This window comes from Nothoprocta perdicaria, unplaced genomic scaffold (assembly GCF_003342845.1).
Source record: "Nothoprocta perdicaria isolate Ctin4 unplaced genomic scaffold, notPer1 scaffold_45, whole genome shotgun sequence".
NCBI classification, from domain to species: Eukaryota; Metazoa; Chordata; class Aves; order Tinamiformes; family Tinamidae; genus Nothoprocta; species Nothoprocta perdicaria.
This window is the reverse complement of record NW_020455699.1, coordinates 3,329,387-3,346,698: the sequence shown is the minus strand read 5'-3', so window position 1 is coordinate 3,346,698 and position 17,312 is coordinate 3,329,387. Positions and strand designations below refer to the sequence as shown.

The 17,312-nt window shown below is 36.7% G+C and overlaps 1 protein-coding gene across 1 annotated transcript in view; it reads right to left on the bottom strand.

Annotated features, from left to right (window-relative positions):
• Positions 1–4,464: 4,464 nt before the first annotated feature.
• Positions 4,465–17,312, bottom strand: part of CHSY3 (chondroitin sulfate synthase 3) — a 147,434-nt gene continuing 134,586 nt past the window's right edge. The window contains exon 3 of the mRNA XM_026046614.1: positions 4,465–6,675. Within this exon, the coding sequence (XP_025902399.1) occupies positions 5,113–6,675 (1,563 nt within the window). The 3' untranslated portion in view covers positions 4,465–5,112. The remainder of the gene's footprint in view (positions 6,676–17,312) is intronic.

The following is a 17,312-nucleotide window of genomic DNA, read 5'->3' as shown; positions in this document are numbered from 1 at the left end:
GTGCACAGAGGTCCTCATCTGGGGAACCTCCTCCCACCCAGCACTGAAGGGAAACAAGTTCCAACAGGCTACAGTACATCCTAGATCCTTTACCTGTGCAACTAAGCTTTCCTCTAAGGCTAAATAAACACAAACCTAACAAGAACGCTTTATTTTAGCTACTGAGTTCCTATAGCAAATTTTGCTGAATTATTACGGATGTATAAAATAATACAACAGGAATTAGAAGTTCAGCTTGTATCTTCTAATTCGCAGGTGAAGTGCTGCATAACATTCTAATGACCGTTATTTATTTTACTGAAATAATTTAGGAACCAATACATTTACTTCCTAATGAAAAAAAAAAAAAGTGAAAAAGTGAGGATAAAGAAAAAGTTTGGATTCTATTTGTTTTCCTACATATTAAAGAATGGAAAGCTTTTGCATTTCCCTGCCTTGTTGAATTCCAAGAGGAAGGAGACTAGAGGGAGAGATGAAGTAATAATATTCAGAACAGTTATTAGAACAGCAGGCAAATGGAACAGTTTGAAGCAAGAATGGAAACTCATTCAGCAGAATCTCCAAGTTCAGCAGATTTCTAGGACAGYGACATCATGAAACCATCATGTTTGTTCCAAAATTTCAAACTATAGTAGTAATATATACTGCAAATGGGAAGACCCAAAGAAAAGTATTATGGGAAGCAGAAGGTGAGTCACAAAAGCCATCTCATTAATCAAGTGAGTGGATGTTGTCAGAAGAGAATGGAAATAAAATCACTCTATGAAACAGAAGAATTTTAAAAAATGATTTAGCTTTATACATTATTTATGGTCCTAAAACCCTTCAGTGACATTCAGTTGTAGTAAAGAGCTCAACTTTCGTCATGCAGCTCCTTATGCTGTAACTGAAGACCATAATCACCACTCTTACCCTCACATTGTGGCTATTTTTTATATGCAGTCATTATAGCGTATTTCATTTATATACAGTGTATATATGTATTTTATTCTCATCTGATTCTCTTTTTAAAATAGAGTGGTAACAGAAATCATTCCTCCAGTTAGTGACTCACCAATCCTCAAGTCCACAGTTTTTTTCCACTAATTTTAAATGATTTCAAGTTGCGGGAGAACAAGAAGATATTGACTGCAAATCTCTTTTAGCTACACTGTCTCTCTGTGTGACAAACTATCTATTAACTTATCACTAGAATTATCTTCTAAGAAACGAAAGACATCTATATAATCTATTTATTCTATTTAAGGTAAGTGGTGGTTAACTCATGCTCCTGGGAAGTCTTCACATGTCCCCAGGATCCGTAGCACGCTGCTCTGAGCCCTTTGGGCAGCACTGTAATTTCTGTAGGAGTGGTGTGGCACACTTAACCATGCACCCATCCAGGGGCACGCAAAACCACCTGGTCTTTGTGAGCGCAGGAGGCACTTACCTCTCAGCACTGCTTCTTGGGAAGACCTTCTGGCACTCCTTATAGCCCCCACAGGAATCCCACTCCGAGGGCAGGGTCTCACCATCCTAGCTGGCCCGAGGACCAAAAATGCACTTTCTGCCCTTCTTCTCCTCCGCAGCATCCCTTAAGGATCAGCATGCAGATGTGGCCCCTGTGGCCCGTGCTCTGGGTGTTCCTGCTTGAGCAAGAGGGTTGGACTAGACCATCTCTAGAGGTCCCTCCCAACCTTAACCAGTCTGGGATTCTGTGATTTCCACCTGTGCTGCCCCAACCTGGCAAATTCTTTGTTCAAGAGACACCTCCGAAGGAGGTGTTTGCCTTTCACACCCTCCTCCTTCGTTACTGCCCTGGGCTGCCCACATGCACCTCCCATGAGACCTGGCTCCCTGGTCCAAACCCCCCTCAACTCCCCAGACCCTTCTCCTTCTGTTTTGAGAACAAATGTTCTAGTGCAGTGTATACTTGATGCACTTAAACGCAGTGTGCTCTTAGGAAGCCCAAATTGATGCCTTTCCTTCACCTGGAAGGTGCAAGTATTGTATTAAGTACTGTGAATAGGAAAACAGAACGGGAGAAAATATAGAAAAAAAAAATCTTTTTTTTTCTTTAATTTTTATTTTTTTTTTTTAAGAAAGGCAGTGTCTGAAAAGCCAAAGTGCTAGCAGTTCACATCCCACTTCCCAGCAATCAAACCTGGAGAGCCTATTTCCAAGCTTAGGATTTGGAAAAATTAGTCATTGTGTTGTATTGTGAAGCCATTAACTATGCATATACAAAGAGATATAATACACACTAGAAATTTCATTTTACAGTCAAGATTATGATTAAGACTGGACAAAAGCAAACAGTCAAGTAGCACAAACATCCCCATATTAATTTATACATTGATAAAGTTAACACTTTTGTGCTTTTTTTTTTTTTTTAATATGATCCCCTTTAGAAGGCATAATATTCCTTAAATGAACTAACACAAGTTCTCAAGTTATCTCAGGACAGTTATTTCAAAAGACAATGCAATATTTTATAGTGAACACTTATAATCAGGCTTTTAACAAAGTAATTCATTATATAAACAAATGAATCAGTCAAACACTAAATAAATATCTGCAATGGTAAATACTAGCATTTTGTTTATATCACTTAGGACCTGATCCTGCAAGCCCATTGTATACAGTTTCATCCCCATTGAAAAACTGGTCTCATTTATTCTATTCTACTATTCTAATTTGAGCTGAACAAATACTTTCTGCCTATGAAGCGAAGTCAGTGCAATTAGCACTGGAATACACCCAAACATGTAATGATTTCCTTAAATATGCTTGTAAATCATTATTTTTATTCATGTTTATGGAATCATCACAAACATTTGTCAGTGAGTATTCATTTTCTGATATTTGCAATCTGAGTTGCATCAATGAGTTGAGATTGATCAGATAAATCATATGTTCCTTGTTCTTGGCTCTCTGAGTGAACAAAACATGAGCTTTTCTAACAAAATTGCAAATTGCAAATTTAAAGAGAGATTTCTGAGGATTTGTTGGGTAAGCAATATTGCAATTTACTTTCCCCAACATTTCAGTTAAGAGTGCTGGTCTGACAAGGCAAGWGCTCCCAGAAAAACATGAGAGGAGGACAGATAGCCTTGAATTATGCCTGTTAGGCCCATATCACCTCCTCCTCTACCATAACTACCCCCATCTCCAGGGCATTGAGAATAGCTTTTTCCTGAAGCACACCAGAGGTGTCAGAAGAGCCATTGGTGTCACAAGAGATGACACCCTTCCAATCAGATCATCTGCCTCAGTTCCTGCCTGCAGTCCACATTGACCTTAGCAACAGAAGCATGTACTATGGAAAAGGGGTGTTTAAATCACCCTGACTCCAATCCCTTGCAGTTAAAACGTGCCAGGATATAAGAGGCTGGCACGTTAATTTTGTTTATTCCTTTTTTACAGTGATGACTTTTTCCCTGCATGATAAATCCAAAAATGAGAGCCAAAGAAAAGAGGTTTTAACTGACCTGTGCATCCTCACGGATGCCTTAGGAAATTCAAATGGTTATCGACATACAGCAACTGTACCAGTGAAGGCTACTGACTTGGTTGGTTTTGGAAAGTAAACACAAAAGAGGCCAGCCATAGCCAAAAGCATTATTTAAGCATATCACAACTTAAATTCTGAAGTTACTTAATTTATTTGCCCACTTCAATTTGAAATATAATTTAAAATCAAAAGTACGTAAGTTCTTGGATGGACCGCCTGTATCAAACTAAGTTTGACTGCATTCTGATGGTTTCTGGGACTCCTTGGAGCTCTCACCACATGAAACCACGAAATGTTCCAAGCATGAAGGGAAAAGAATAGCAATGGTTGTAAGAAAACTCCACCTGAACTGAAAAAAGGAACACCTTTTAAAATTATTATATATATATATATTTATATAATATATAGGGATATATACACGCATCCACACATACATACCTATATATATATATATATCCCCATATAAATATCTCTCTAAAATACAAAAAATGATATTATTTCTTATGTTGGTATCATTTTAAATACTTTACTCCATAAATCCATAACATGACAACTTCAGGCTGTTCAGAGAGATAAATCTTAATACAGTCCTACAACCTTCACTAATATAAATATAATGGCAAGAAACTTTGACCAGCAATAGTAGATTTTCAAACTTAAATAATTATTTTACAATTATTTTAAATTTTAACAAATAGTTGTCCAATGTTGTCCAATATTCATGGACAACATAAAGATGCAGCTTTAACTTCCAACACTCGATCTCAAGTACAGCTTTAAGAAAGGAATGTAAAAGGAAACTATATATTAGACACTAAGAAGAGTAACTTCTCATTCTAGGTATCTGAAAAAAAGAATACTGCATGTCTGCACTTAAATAACCATGTTTTGCCTTAGTTTCTTCTTGCCAGCAAATGAAGGACATCGGTTCACAAAGCTTCTAAAGTGTACATGAGTTTTTGATTAAATCCTGTTCCTTGTGAAAATAAAGTTCATTCACACTTTGAGTGAACAAAATGAGGAGCTCGATATTATAATAAGACATTTAAGGACCTTGGTAGCCAGTACCAGTTGCATTTGTAAGTGACTCCTCAGTTTTCTTTTTTCAAAAAATAAAGGTACAATCATAGTTATTCATTTACTTTAAAAATTCTAAAGATGAAGAAAAGTAGTGTTTATATATATAAGTCCTCATATAAATTATAAAACTCAAGTTTATGTTACAGAGTTCCTTCCCCAGAGGAAGCATAAAGCACTTTTGTGGTACCTTCACCAGTAAATATTTGTATCGCATTAAGTCTGAGAAACACAACGAAGATGATATTGCATCCTGAAGCCCAAAGAGAACATTCTTCTGATGCAGTCTCTTGTGAGGGATGGGCTCCATAGGGTCACATGATTGCCATGACTTAAGTGAATTTCAACTAAAAGAAACATGAAAGGTGGTACCTAACCAGTTCAATTGGARTAAGCAAAATCAGCGAACAGCAGACTCGTCCTGTTTGAGGTCAACAGTCTTTGGAAGACAACGAGGAGGGAGTTTAAAAATAAAAATGACAAAAAAAAAAAATAATATTAATGAGGTAAACTCCCCTAAAAAGGCAAAATGGGCCAGGATGTCAGGAGAGAGTTCGATTGTACCGGACACCCAAATGTTTCTCTAGCCAGAGTTCAGCGAGCTGCATGGTAGAGGCAAAAGTACTTGCTTTGGACCCTAAGCACATTTTATATTGTTTTGGATCTAAATTGGGATCACACTGAACTGGATGAAAAATATGTACAACTCCTACTTCTTGACTTCTAAAAGCCTTCAAACCAGACGTTATCACTTTAGTAAAGAGGTCTACGTCCTCAAGTCCCCAGCCTTGAATTGAGGTATCAAATCCACCAGCAGTCAGCAGATCACTTTTGTAAATACAGGTGATTCCATATCCATATTCTCTCCAAAATCCAGTTCTTTTTGTGAAAACAAAGCTACTGTCATCTGGAGGGCTGTCTCCATATACTACTTTTGGATCATATTGGCTAAAGATGATAGGGTAGTAAACCTGTTCTCCCTGAATAGTGTTATCTCTGCATCGCTGGAGAAAGTCTGGTGTGAATATCAGATCAACATCACAGAAGAGGAGCAAAGTGTCATTGTCAAACCGAGATGAGGCCATTTCAAGGCCTAAACCTCTAGAAAATTCTCCTGCCATAGGAATCAAGGTCATATCTGCCTTGGGATACTTATAGCTATATTCTCTCAGCAGCTCTATGTGTTTACTGGAGTCTTGGCTAGACTCTGAACCAAAGAGAATTATTGCCAGCTTCACATTCTGCCCAGGAATCAGGCAAGTCTTCTCAAAGTTATCCATAAATCTTGAGAAAATTTCATATCTTCCTATGAGAGGCACAAGAATATGTATTTTCTTGTCACTGAATCCCACAACATCTTTGGTGCCTTGGAATGATGAAAAAATCTTCAATGAATTTGAAAGAAAGGAGAAAGATTGAGTGTTGGTGTTGGTATCCTCCAGTAGGCTTCTTACATCAAGCTCCTCTGCTTCTTTGAAGAAAGGTTTGCTGAACAACTGCTGAAGGTAAGCGTGACGTCTCACTGGAACTGTAACTTTCCTTCCTTTGTGCCTCTTGTACAAAAGTAGTAAGTCCAGGATGTACTCCACACCATGCATAGGGTCCACCCTGCGGTAGCCGTATTGTATTTCCTTGAAGTCAATGAGCCTTCCTCTAGACTTGGAGTTCTCGTTGATCATTTCCATGACTTGCAGGACTGTGTCATCCAGCGCGGCCCGCAGGACACTGCTCAGGCTCTGCCGGGGTGGCTGGTTCTCCGCTATTGAGTAGAGAAGCTTTCCTGTCAGGAAGTCCCACTCGATGACTTCAGCCCTGTTGCGCGGCTGGAAGCGATTGAAAGATGGCATCACTCCCAGGCGCTCGTCTTCCTTATTTACTTGGCTGTTACTGAGCTTGCTCATCAGGGCACTTTCCCTGTGGAGCTGGATGGTCCGATACCGTAGCTCTGAAATTTTGCGGCTCAGGATGTAGTTGTGCAGCCTGTACTGGTAAGCTGGTCTTTTGTTTGGATGAAGTGTTATGGCTGTATGAATTTTGCTGTTGTGAAGATCTTGAATGTAACCCTTCCGGTTGTGTTCATAATTTTCATGGAACAACTGCTGCATCTGGAAAGACAGAGAGGAAAAAAGACATTAAGTGAAGGTGCTTCTRCCCACAAAAGGGCTCCTGTTAGTACTACTAATAATTACCAAATTTTAGATACATCAAGTTCTTCTGGGGCACAGAATTTTCAAACGTTCAAGAAGAAATTAATCACTGTATACCTCCCTTTAAGTACTGCCCACGGTGAGCAAATACTGTTGTCTAAATAAATACAGGGGCAGACAGCTTGACCATATTGACTAAACCAAAGAACCAGCAAAACTAAACCAAATACTTAGTAACTAACATATTTATGATGATGAAGGCTGAATGCACCGCTGTGCACGAAACACATGAAAAGTCTCCAGCTACATCTAAAACCTTATTAGTACAGATCACTATTGAAAGCTTAGCAGCATAGAGGATTGTTTCTTAAAGAGGGTCGTGGATTTATGTCTGAGGAGAGCAAAGCTGCTTTTATTTTCTACAGTGATACGCAAATGGACTGTGCTCCTTAATGTTGATTAAGCAAATGGATGTCATTTCAATAAAACTGCTGCGGATTTTTTATTCTTTTTTTTCTTTTGTTCCACAGAGACAAAAAACTATGTGACTGAAATTCAATTGTTGTTGGCCAATCACGTGTGTTGGCCAATGATACATGTACAACAGCACATCAAATATATGTCATGCTGGTATAATATACCSTAAGTAATTTACAATTTATTTCTGAGACCAGCAAGGACTTCCTACTTCTGTGCAATTACTAGCTCCAACATCTACAAAACAGTGAAGATACACAATCTAAAGCTAAAACACAGGTCCAAGATTTACACTACCTGGCCTGTATACCTTTATCTATAAATAGCTTCATCATAAAATTATATGTATATTTTCAGATATATTTATCGGATATATTTATGTTTATAAATATATTTACATTTCATTTATAAAAATGAAATATATTTATTTTTACAGATAAATATATCTGTATATTAGTTTATTATTCACTTCCGTGAATACTTAAACAGGTTGCACCAGGGAGGAGTAAAATATTAACTTCATAAATACATTTAAAGCCCACAGTGCTTTGTTAAGTTAACACCTACTAACTCCACAGCAACAGAACCATCTTTCCACAAGTGACATACAAAGGAGATGAGGCTCGTTTTTTTTTATCCCAAACCATACATATCTGTAATTAATACATAAGGAAAATGTGCTAATTAGGTAGAAAATGTTGTTSAAAGTGGTGGTGTAAGTTCATGTTATAATCAGATTTTCAGACTTGCATAGAAGATYGTCTTTTAGATGTCTTGATCTATACCTAATCATCTTCATCGCTGAGCTGATCAAGAAAGGTAGCATCTGATAACACAGTTATCTCAGACTCCAAATGGTTACCCCATTTTACTGCATTTCTTTCTGGAGCAGAGGCATAGATACTAGATATTAGAGGTAACTTTAAACCTAGACTAATATATGTAAAATAATGTAAAATAACTTGCAGCAAAGTTAAGATTCATAGCAATAGCTATTGCATTAGCATTTACAGGAAATATATACTGCCACATTCAGTAAAGCGAAGCTTTAATGCATAATTTCAAGAATCTCCCCTCTGCTTGGTCCCAAAATTATGATGCTTGAACACATACAGCTATTATGATTAGTCATCTTACTTTTTTTAGGCTAATATCATAATATGGAGAAAAGACTATTTCAGAAAAATGACTAAGGCTATGTTAAAATTGCCTGTAGTATACAAGGTATCTCAGACAAAGTACAGTAATAATATATGTATGTATGTACGTATGTATGTATGTATGTATATTTGTGTACTGTAGTTGTAAAAAGACTCGAATACTCTGCATTCACAGAAAACGTCTGTCAGAAGCTCTCCAAACACGTGTCCTGCCTGTGGTCTTGTCACTGGGATAAGAAGTGGAAACTTGACAATTTTGACCATTTCCTCACTGCCACGGAGAACTGACACCAACAGGGCCGTCAGGCTTCACCAGCAAAGCTGACAAAATTGAAATTTTGGCTTCTCTGGGGTCGAGATGTGGGCACTGGCTGCAGGAGGAATCACGGACTGGATCCTGATCTCAGGAAAAGACATTCCCTCTTCTCCCCCACCATGATTCATATTTTGAATCATAAGAAAACATTAGCAGATCAGCTGAGATTCCTACCTCTCCGATTATAAGCTTAACTCCTTTTCTTTCCCYTTTCCTTTTGAAGGCTCTCTACTGTGTGCTAAGGAAAGCAACTTTTTTCACACTCTCCTCTCAGACACAAATTCTTAAGGCCCCAACTTCTGCTTCCTTAGCACATTTTAAAGTGGTAGCATTTTATTTATTGTAAAAAKATTGAAAAATTATATTATTTTCTGAACAAAGCTGAACCCATGATTTTCAGGTTTAGAATTACACATGAAAATCCATGCTTAAAGGAGAACTTATCCTATAAATTTCAGAGAGAAAATGTGCTACTAGTTTCACTTCAAAACCCTCTAATCACAAAGAATCACTTMATTTCCCTCCTTTCCATCCCCTAAACGACATTCAATGATATTTGAGTAAAACCCAGATGACGATTACTACATGTGCACCTATAACCTATGGTACTGGCATATTCACACTGTGTTTCTTTTTCAGTAGATAGCTTATTTTACCTCTCTTTTTTTTTTTTAACAGATGACAAATGCACTGTAAAGCTAAAAGCTGTCCTTCTGTCATGCTCATTTTTCCACAACCCTGGAATTACTACAAGCACAGCTTCGCAACAGATTCATTAGCAGCACTCATTTCATAGGAATATTCTATTAACATAAATAGTGCATTTCTATTACATTCCCATTTCAGACGCTTTGGTTTATTAGATATGCTCCAGTGAAATCATAGCAAGAGAATGTACTCCACTATACTAGTGATTTAGCATGTGATAATCAACAGTATATTAACAGCAGTCATGAAAATAATTTTGAATCAGGTTGTTAATACACTATTATCATGTATATACAAACCAGTATTTGTTTGCTTTCAGTGCTGCCGCTAAACAATTTTCATACATGCCAATATTGAGAAAACAGTTTCTAAAATATACATAAGTGAAACTGTAAACTCTATTTTGGAAAATCATGCACAAGTTTCTTACTGCTTTGTCTGCACTTAATAATATAATGGGCTCTTGGTACTTGCTTGAATTCCCACAYGCTATTATAATACAGATAAATAAATAAAGGAGAAGGAGAAGAACTTCTGTTCGATGCATTACACTAAATACTAACAGAATACTCAACTGTGAGATTAATTCTCCCCTCATTTAAAAGCAATGATAGAGCAAAATGAAAACTTGCTTGAAAGAACTGGCTCAATTCATTGTGCTTAAACAAATTTCATTCTTTTTTGAAACATACCTTTTGAACCTCTTCATGAAACACTTTTGATTTGAAAAAATTTCTTTAAACTTTTTAATTGCAGAACCAAAATCTGCATTAGAATTGGCAAAGTGTTTTGAATTTTTTTTTTTTTTTTTGTCCCGTGGTAAAACAGAAATTTCTTTTTTGTGTTGTTTGGAGAAAAGATTCCTTCTCATCACTCAAAATGGCATCTCAATTAATGCAGGTTTAAGTGTTCCCAACTTCGCTTGATATTTAGAAACACCATAGTCAAGCTTAAGAAGTAAAAGAAAAATATGTTAGGTTTCTTGAAGAAAGTATCTGTGCAAGGGCCTGAAATGCTTAGCACAGTCATAAGTGACCTGGAAAAAGAGGTGATTCAACAAAATTTATTTAATATGAATTAAATTTACTTGGAGTGCTAAAAGGGAAAGCTACCTAAAAAAATCTCATTATTTTGAGTGGCTAGGCAAGAAAACTGCAGATGAAACTTTATGTAGATAAAGTACTTGCAAAGAAGGCAATTCTAATTACCTCTGAACAACCAAGGACTACGAGCTAGCTGCTAGTGCTCTGGTAAGAGAAGTTAGTTGTACAGCAGATAATTTATGCAAACACCACCTTGATCTTCTCAGAAGCTATGATCAGCAATCATCAGAAGTATAGAAGAAATCAGAAACATTACTGCATTACATAAATCCATAGTGCACCCAAACCCTGAACATTTATGCAATGCAGTAGTGTTTCTGATTTCTTCTATACTTATGCTGATGATTGCTTATCAACACTCTCATGATGATTGCTTATCAACACTCTCATTTCCCTTCTGAGAATGAGATTTAGGACTAGAAAGATACAGACCAAGGCAAGGAGATGATCATTGGTATGGACTACAAGCTGACCAAGAAAAGAGATGGAGGCTTTCCAGAGAAAAAGGGAGTTGTCAGACAAGAATCAAGCCAGATATCTGTAAAATCAATAGCATCATAGAGAAGTGGGACAGGAAAAATCACTGTCTTTTTTTACATATGTATAGAACATAAAATCATGTTATCCCCATTCAGAAACAGAAAATGATGCACTATGTATGCTCACTGGCATGTATCAAGTTGAAGGTGCTAAAATTGTATACGGGTTCAATGAAGRATCTGACAGCATAATGGGAGATTTCCATCACCGCTATTTATTACACACAAAGTTCAATCTCCCCCAATCATTGCTGTGCTGCTAATTGCTGCACTGCAGCCTACACTGACGAAAAACTACATAAGCCTCCACTGTTCCTTTAGTCCTCCCTATATTTCTTCTAGTGGTTGCCACAGGAAGAGGTGCCATTGGTGTGACATGGTACAGCTACTATTCATGYACCACAAATCAGTGTACAGGAGAAGTGATTCTGCATTCAAAAAAGGGAACTAGGTGTTTATTTTTCATACTGCATGAATCCATTTTTTTTTTCTGAAGGGTTTGCTCCCTTCTGAGTAATTCTTACAATTCAACTAACACAACAGTTGGCAAGGATTTCTGCTTGCCTCTGCTCCTGTTAGCTGAAACTGAAAGATTGTGAGAAACTTGGATAATCTAATCATGCTCTAAGGAACTATGAACTGCAAGCAAAAGCAGAAAAAAAAAGGGGGGAGGGAAAGAACTGAATTAGAATAAAGGCAATGCTTTATTATCATGGTAGAGAAATACAATAGTTAATATGTAAGCACAATGTAATCTGCATTGCAAAACTCTGAACTCATGGTAATCTCCATGATTTACCGATGTAATAACAAGTGAAAGTTCTTATTGCACATACACAAAAGCCCAAATCAACACACTTTTATTACTGCAAGACTATCACATACAAAAAAAAAAAAAAAAAAAAAAAAGAGAGAGAGAGAATGCAAATACTGCTTTTTAAATTAACACATATTTTATTTTGAGTAGTGTTTATAAACAATTTCTCCCATTTGGCAGGTAAGACATAGGACTTAATCTTCCAGCCACTCTAGCTCTTTTTAACTCTATAACACCACTAAAATATGCAACATTTTATCAATTCTAAACTTGCAAACACGGCTTTTAATAAATTAGATATGAGATGAAGAGGAACTATTCTTTGGCTTTCTTCAACCTGCTCAAGGATTTTGAAGTTCACAGCTCTTCTACAAAACTGGATATATGTCATATTTCCAGGGACTTTGGGAGGAATTTCATTTGTATGAAGAACACAGTAAATTCATAAATCCGCTAAGTACAGGATAGTACCTCCTGGCTAAAATGTGACAAATTTACTACCGTAATTGAAGGACAAGGAAAAAGATATATTMAGGTAGCTAGAGGCATGACAGAATGTTCTCAATAAAGTGCAGTTTGTACCTCATGCAGCATTCAACTTTCCAATGGTGATGGTGAAATTCTAGAYAAGAATATGGATTTTAGCAAGTTATTTGATATTGTGCTGCTTTGAGAAAGGGTGGAGTAAATGAGATTAAGATGGGAATTAGAAAACACATATAATGAGGTAAAAGACCAGCAACACATAGTTATGCTGAAATGAGGAACTAACAGTGTGGAAGGAAGTTACTACAGAAGTCTGAGGAAAATAGGCACTAAGTGATGCTGGCACAAAACTGGGACATGTTTAGCTCATGACTCAAAGCTAGTGGCATCATCAGAAAAGAGAAAGAGAAGATGCCTCACAAGAAGAGCCAGAGAATGCAGGGAAGCAGCACGGTAGAATATCTGCAGAGCCCAAATGCTGCACCTGTGATGTGAAGAGGTGCCTGAATATCTTTGGAAAATTGGCATCTTGAACTCGAATGGGGAAGGACAACGTAAGTGTTATTTGTAGACTCTCAGGTGACATGGCAGGTCACAGGAGTGTGATGCCTCCACAGAAAAGGAAGGAGAGTGTAAGCTGCACCAGTCACAGGATTTCTGAATAACARAACAGGCAATTTCACACATTTCTGCACTTGTGTGTGACCATATCAATTCAGATTAATGCCAAGGACTTGACCCACCCTATGGGAAGATATTAGTTAGTTTAACCTAGTAGGATGAAAAAAAATCCTATTTTCTATAGAAATAAGTTCGTGACAGAAAGAGAGCACACACACAATGATTTCAGGTACACCTCGGTAGGAAATCAAAGGAAAAATCTGCAGCTGCCTGAGAGGAAGATTTTGGATCAGATTTCCAAATCAAGTAATGGACACAATTTAGAGTTCTATCAGGTTATATAAAATGTCAGATTGCTTGAGAGTAGGGCAAGCAGTGACTTGAGAGATCCCATCCACTTYTCCTAATGACACAGTGCTTGGCTTTTAGGGAGTGAGAATTAATTACATATTAATTGGCAGCAGTCAACCTTCTTGCAATTAGCCATTAGACTAGTCTAATGCCTAGCATTATCTTCCTATTCACAGCCATTAGGCAACACTGCTTCTTTATGTTTTCACTGCATCTAATACATAACATAAGACAAGTTTATATCCCTAAAACCAACGATTAGTAACGTAATAAGCTTTACAATTTTACAAGCAGCCTATTTGGAGCTTATAACATATCTGAGCTGTAATATCATGAAACACTTTTGACATAAAACCAGAACAAGGCTTCATGTTTTAAAATCTGAAGTGTGGCAAGGGAGAAAACCTTTATATTATGMTCATCACTAATATATGATGCAGTCAGAACATGGGGAGAACTGCAGTGTAATTATAATCTAGCAGTGACTGTAAAATGCCATTTATACATGAGTTATACCTCACTGGAAAGCACGGCTGCTAGTTCTTAGAGAAATAAGTTTAAACCCCCGTGGCTGCAGAGACTACTGAATTTATTCTGTTTTTCACACATAATTTACAGACACATTAACAACTTAAGACATGTGGATCTACAATTTTGTTGCTGACATCCTTCCCTGATGAACCAAACTTATATTTTGATTCCAGCCATGGCACACAGGCGTTAGTAAGTGGAAAAATTGCAACCGTAGGCGTTTTACTTAATTGTTCCCTGATTAAGGACTGAAAGAACTCATCATAAAGGTATCTCACTTTATTCCTGGGTTAGCGAGGTGTGAAAGTGCACAAAACTTTTTTTTTTTTGGTAAACCTTTTGAAAGAGTAGAGCTGTGCTTTAAGTAATTATTTAGATACTTTTGTTTGCCACCCCTCAATAATTGAGGTTAATAAATGAAGGTTAATAAGAAGCCTTTCTGGATGATTTTTCTCAAGTCTTCTTTCTCACAGTAGTCATGACTTGGACTGAGATGAGCTCAGCGCCCTCCGGACTATGTGCTGTCAAGGGAAGATCAGACGAAAGAATACTGCTCTGTTAAGACTAGTAGGATGTTTCTTTTCTGTTTGTTCTTTAAGAACATGTTTTTAAAAGCAAAACAAACAAAAATAGGCCAGACAAAAGAGAAGAGTAAGCATGCCCAAAACTGATGGAAAAGGTTTAAAAAGACCCTGCTGTGGAGAAGGAAGAGCTGAGGTCTCTTTCCCACCTGTCAGCTCTTAGCAAAATCTCAGACATGGAACTACTGTGTCAAAAACTAAGGGGTTTCCTTGAAAAAAAACCTTTCTTTCAACAACATCACATAGAGCTCATTAAAGCTGAATAACTTCTTACAATAACTTAACAAAAATTTGGAAAGTATAATTTTCTGCACATCAAAATTACATTTTAAGATTGTTAAAGCTATGATGATCAGTGTCAGATCTGTGAGCTGTACCATCTAATGTTCTGAGCTCTTATGTTGAGCTCTTATGTTATTTGCTATGATGAAGGTAAAGAAAGTTAATTTTATTTACAAATGGTAAGACCTGAATTTCAGTAATGTCTCTGAAATACACAGTATATGACATGTAGTATTTCATAAGCTCTCAATTTCACATGCATTAAAAAAGTCTTTTCTATGCAAATGCCTTAAAATATTTAATAATTAAAATAGCATGCTTAATTTAATTATGATGGTCTATTAATTACCATTAATCTGAACTGAGTACACTCCACAAAAAGTAATTCTGTGTCCCTTAGTTAGAAAATTCCTATCAATCACATTCATATCATTTCTTTTTTAAAAAGAGCATTACATAAATTTCTTCCCCATAATTACTTTCAAGAGGACAAAATTCACTTTCAATATACATCACTAAAACTTCAAATGTTCACATACAAAACTCCATCACAGCATTTAAAAAACAGTGTTTTATCTACAAAACACATTTTTAATATACCATTAAGAATATGCCTTAATCCTCGATTTTAAGGAGCAGAACAAGAGAAAAGTTACTTTGCTAACATCTTCTCAGGCTAGAAACCCTCTGGAAGTATTTTGCAACTGTCATGAAATCATAAAATTAACATTTTTTTCCATTTAGTAAAATGAATAATTAAGAATTGAGCATGATTATAGAATTATTTATTAAAGTGAAAGTTACCATTAACAGGATTGCATCCTACATACAGTTTAAGGTGTGTAAGCATTTTCAGTTCTTGGTCTGAAGAATCTGACCCTTCCCCACATCTAAGTAGAAAAAAAATCAGAATCTGTTTGAACTGTCTGGTATCACCTGCCTCCCTTTACGGCACCTTTTTTTTCCTAGGCCTGGACTCTTTTGATCCCTTGTGTCCTTATCCTGCCCAGCCACAAGGCCCAGAAACCATTCTAGCTTCGTGTGCTAATAAACCAAGGACATAACTAGGGTTCATGCAAGACTACTTCCCTGCATTAAGTAAATGCTCCTAATGCCTTTCCAACACTTGCCAGCTAATGGCTTTTCCGTGAGAGTGCAAGCAACAAACTGCATTTGTACAACAACTGTGGCAAGGAAGGTTGGATGAGCTGGCCAGATAGTCATCTAGCACTCCATAAGAATATGAGCTTCGGCCTTACACAAAGGCACGAATATTAAAATCATTTAACATTAGTTCTTGACACTTCTGCATCAGAAAAATAATGAAAAAAATAAAGCTCTTTAAATGTCATACTTTTGGTCTCAAATATCAAACTGTATTGTTTGGATTACAGAAGAAAATTAAATGGTGATTTGGAGACTGATTATCACCTATGGGTCATTTCACTGTGTTTTTTCTTTTTGTTTTTTCCTGTGAAATAAACCTGATCAAAACACGGAGTGGTACATCTGTGTATCCAATCAAAGATCTAGACATTGTAATTATTCTTGTAAGTGCATTAGTAGTTCAAGAGCTATCAATGTCACATTTACAAATTGTATAAAAAATGGAAGTTTGATAATTTTCATGCTGTATGGATAATATTACATTTGGACTAACAATATATCCCACTTCTCATGAGCAGCCAGGAAGGAATTTTCACTTAATTTTTCTTCAGCTATAGAGATCTCAGCCACAGGTCATTCCAATATTTTCATACATTTTCACAAAGCAGGCTGGATTTCTGAAGGCTTATGATTCTTTAATCTGATATTTTATTATGTAGAACTAGGGAACATTTAGTATCTTGTGCTATTTAGTGGACATCAAGCGACTAGGATGTATTTGTCTGTATTGGTGCCTTTAATCTACAGAGATGGCACAGCATCTTTTTGACATACATCAACCAACGTGGGAGCATCATTCGGTGCATTTGCACCCTTGTCCCATGGGATGCAAAAAAAGCTCTGCCATTTACTGAGAAAGAGTAGAAAGATTTTCTTATGTGCCTTGATTTTATGGCATATAATAAAAACAAGTAATTCTTCCTATATAGTCTCTCCAAAGGTCATCTGAATGCACTGGCAGAGAACGAAATTTAGATAGCTGGAGAGAGTAGTCTCCCTCTGACAAGTAACAGCACTGGCTATATACAATATGAGGATCATGTTACATGAAAAATCCTCATGTTATTTTATAAGGTTCGATTCTCCAAATCAACTATCAAGAGAAGAGTATCTCTGCATACTGCAGCAGCCTCATACAAAGGCTCTCCAGTATTTATGAGAACAAATTCTCGTAAGTATGTTATTCTCTGTAGGAGAATAAATCTAAGCATACAGTCTGCATGCCTGCACTTTGCACAAATTACTCTGCAGCAGACACTGCTGGCCTTAGGTCGCTCCACAGAGAACCTCTCAAGTTCTTTTTGACTGACCCTAGTCATTGTCTCCTCACTTTTGCAGTACTAATTCAGAAATTCAGATGCCGCAGAAAAGAAAGTCCTTTTTTAAAAAGTACTTTTGGTTCTGACTCATCTGAAGACAGTATAAAGAAAAAAAAAATTAAGATTCAGGACTACCA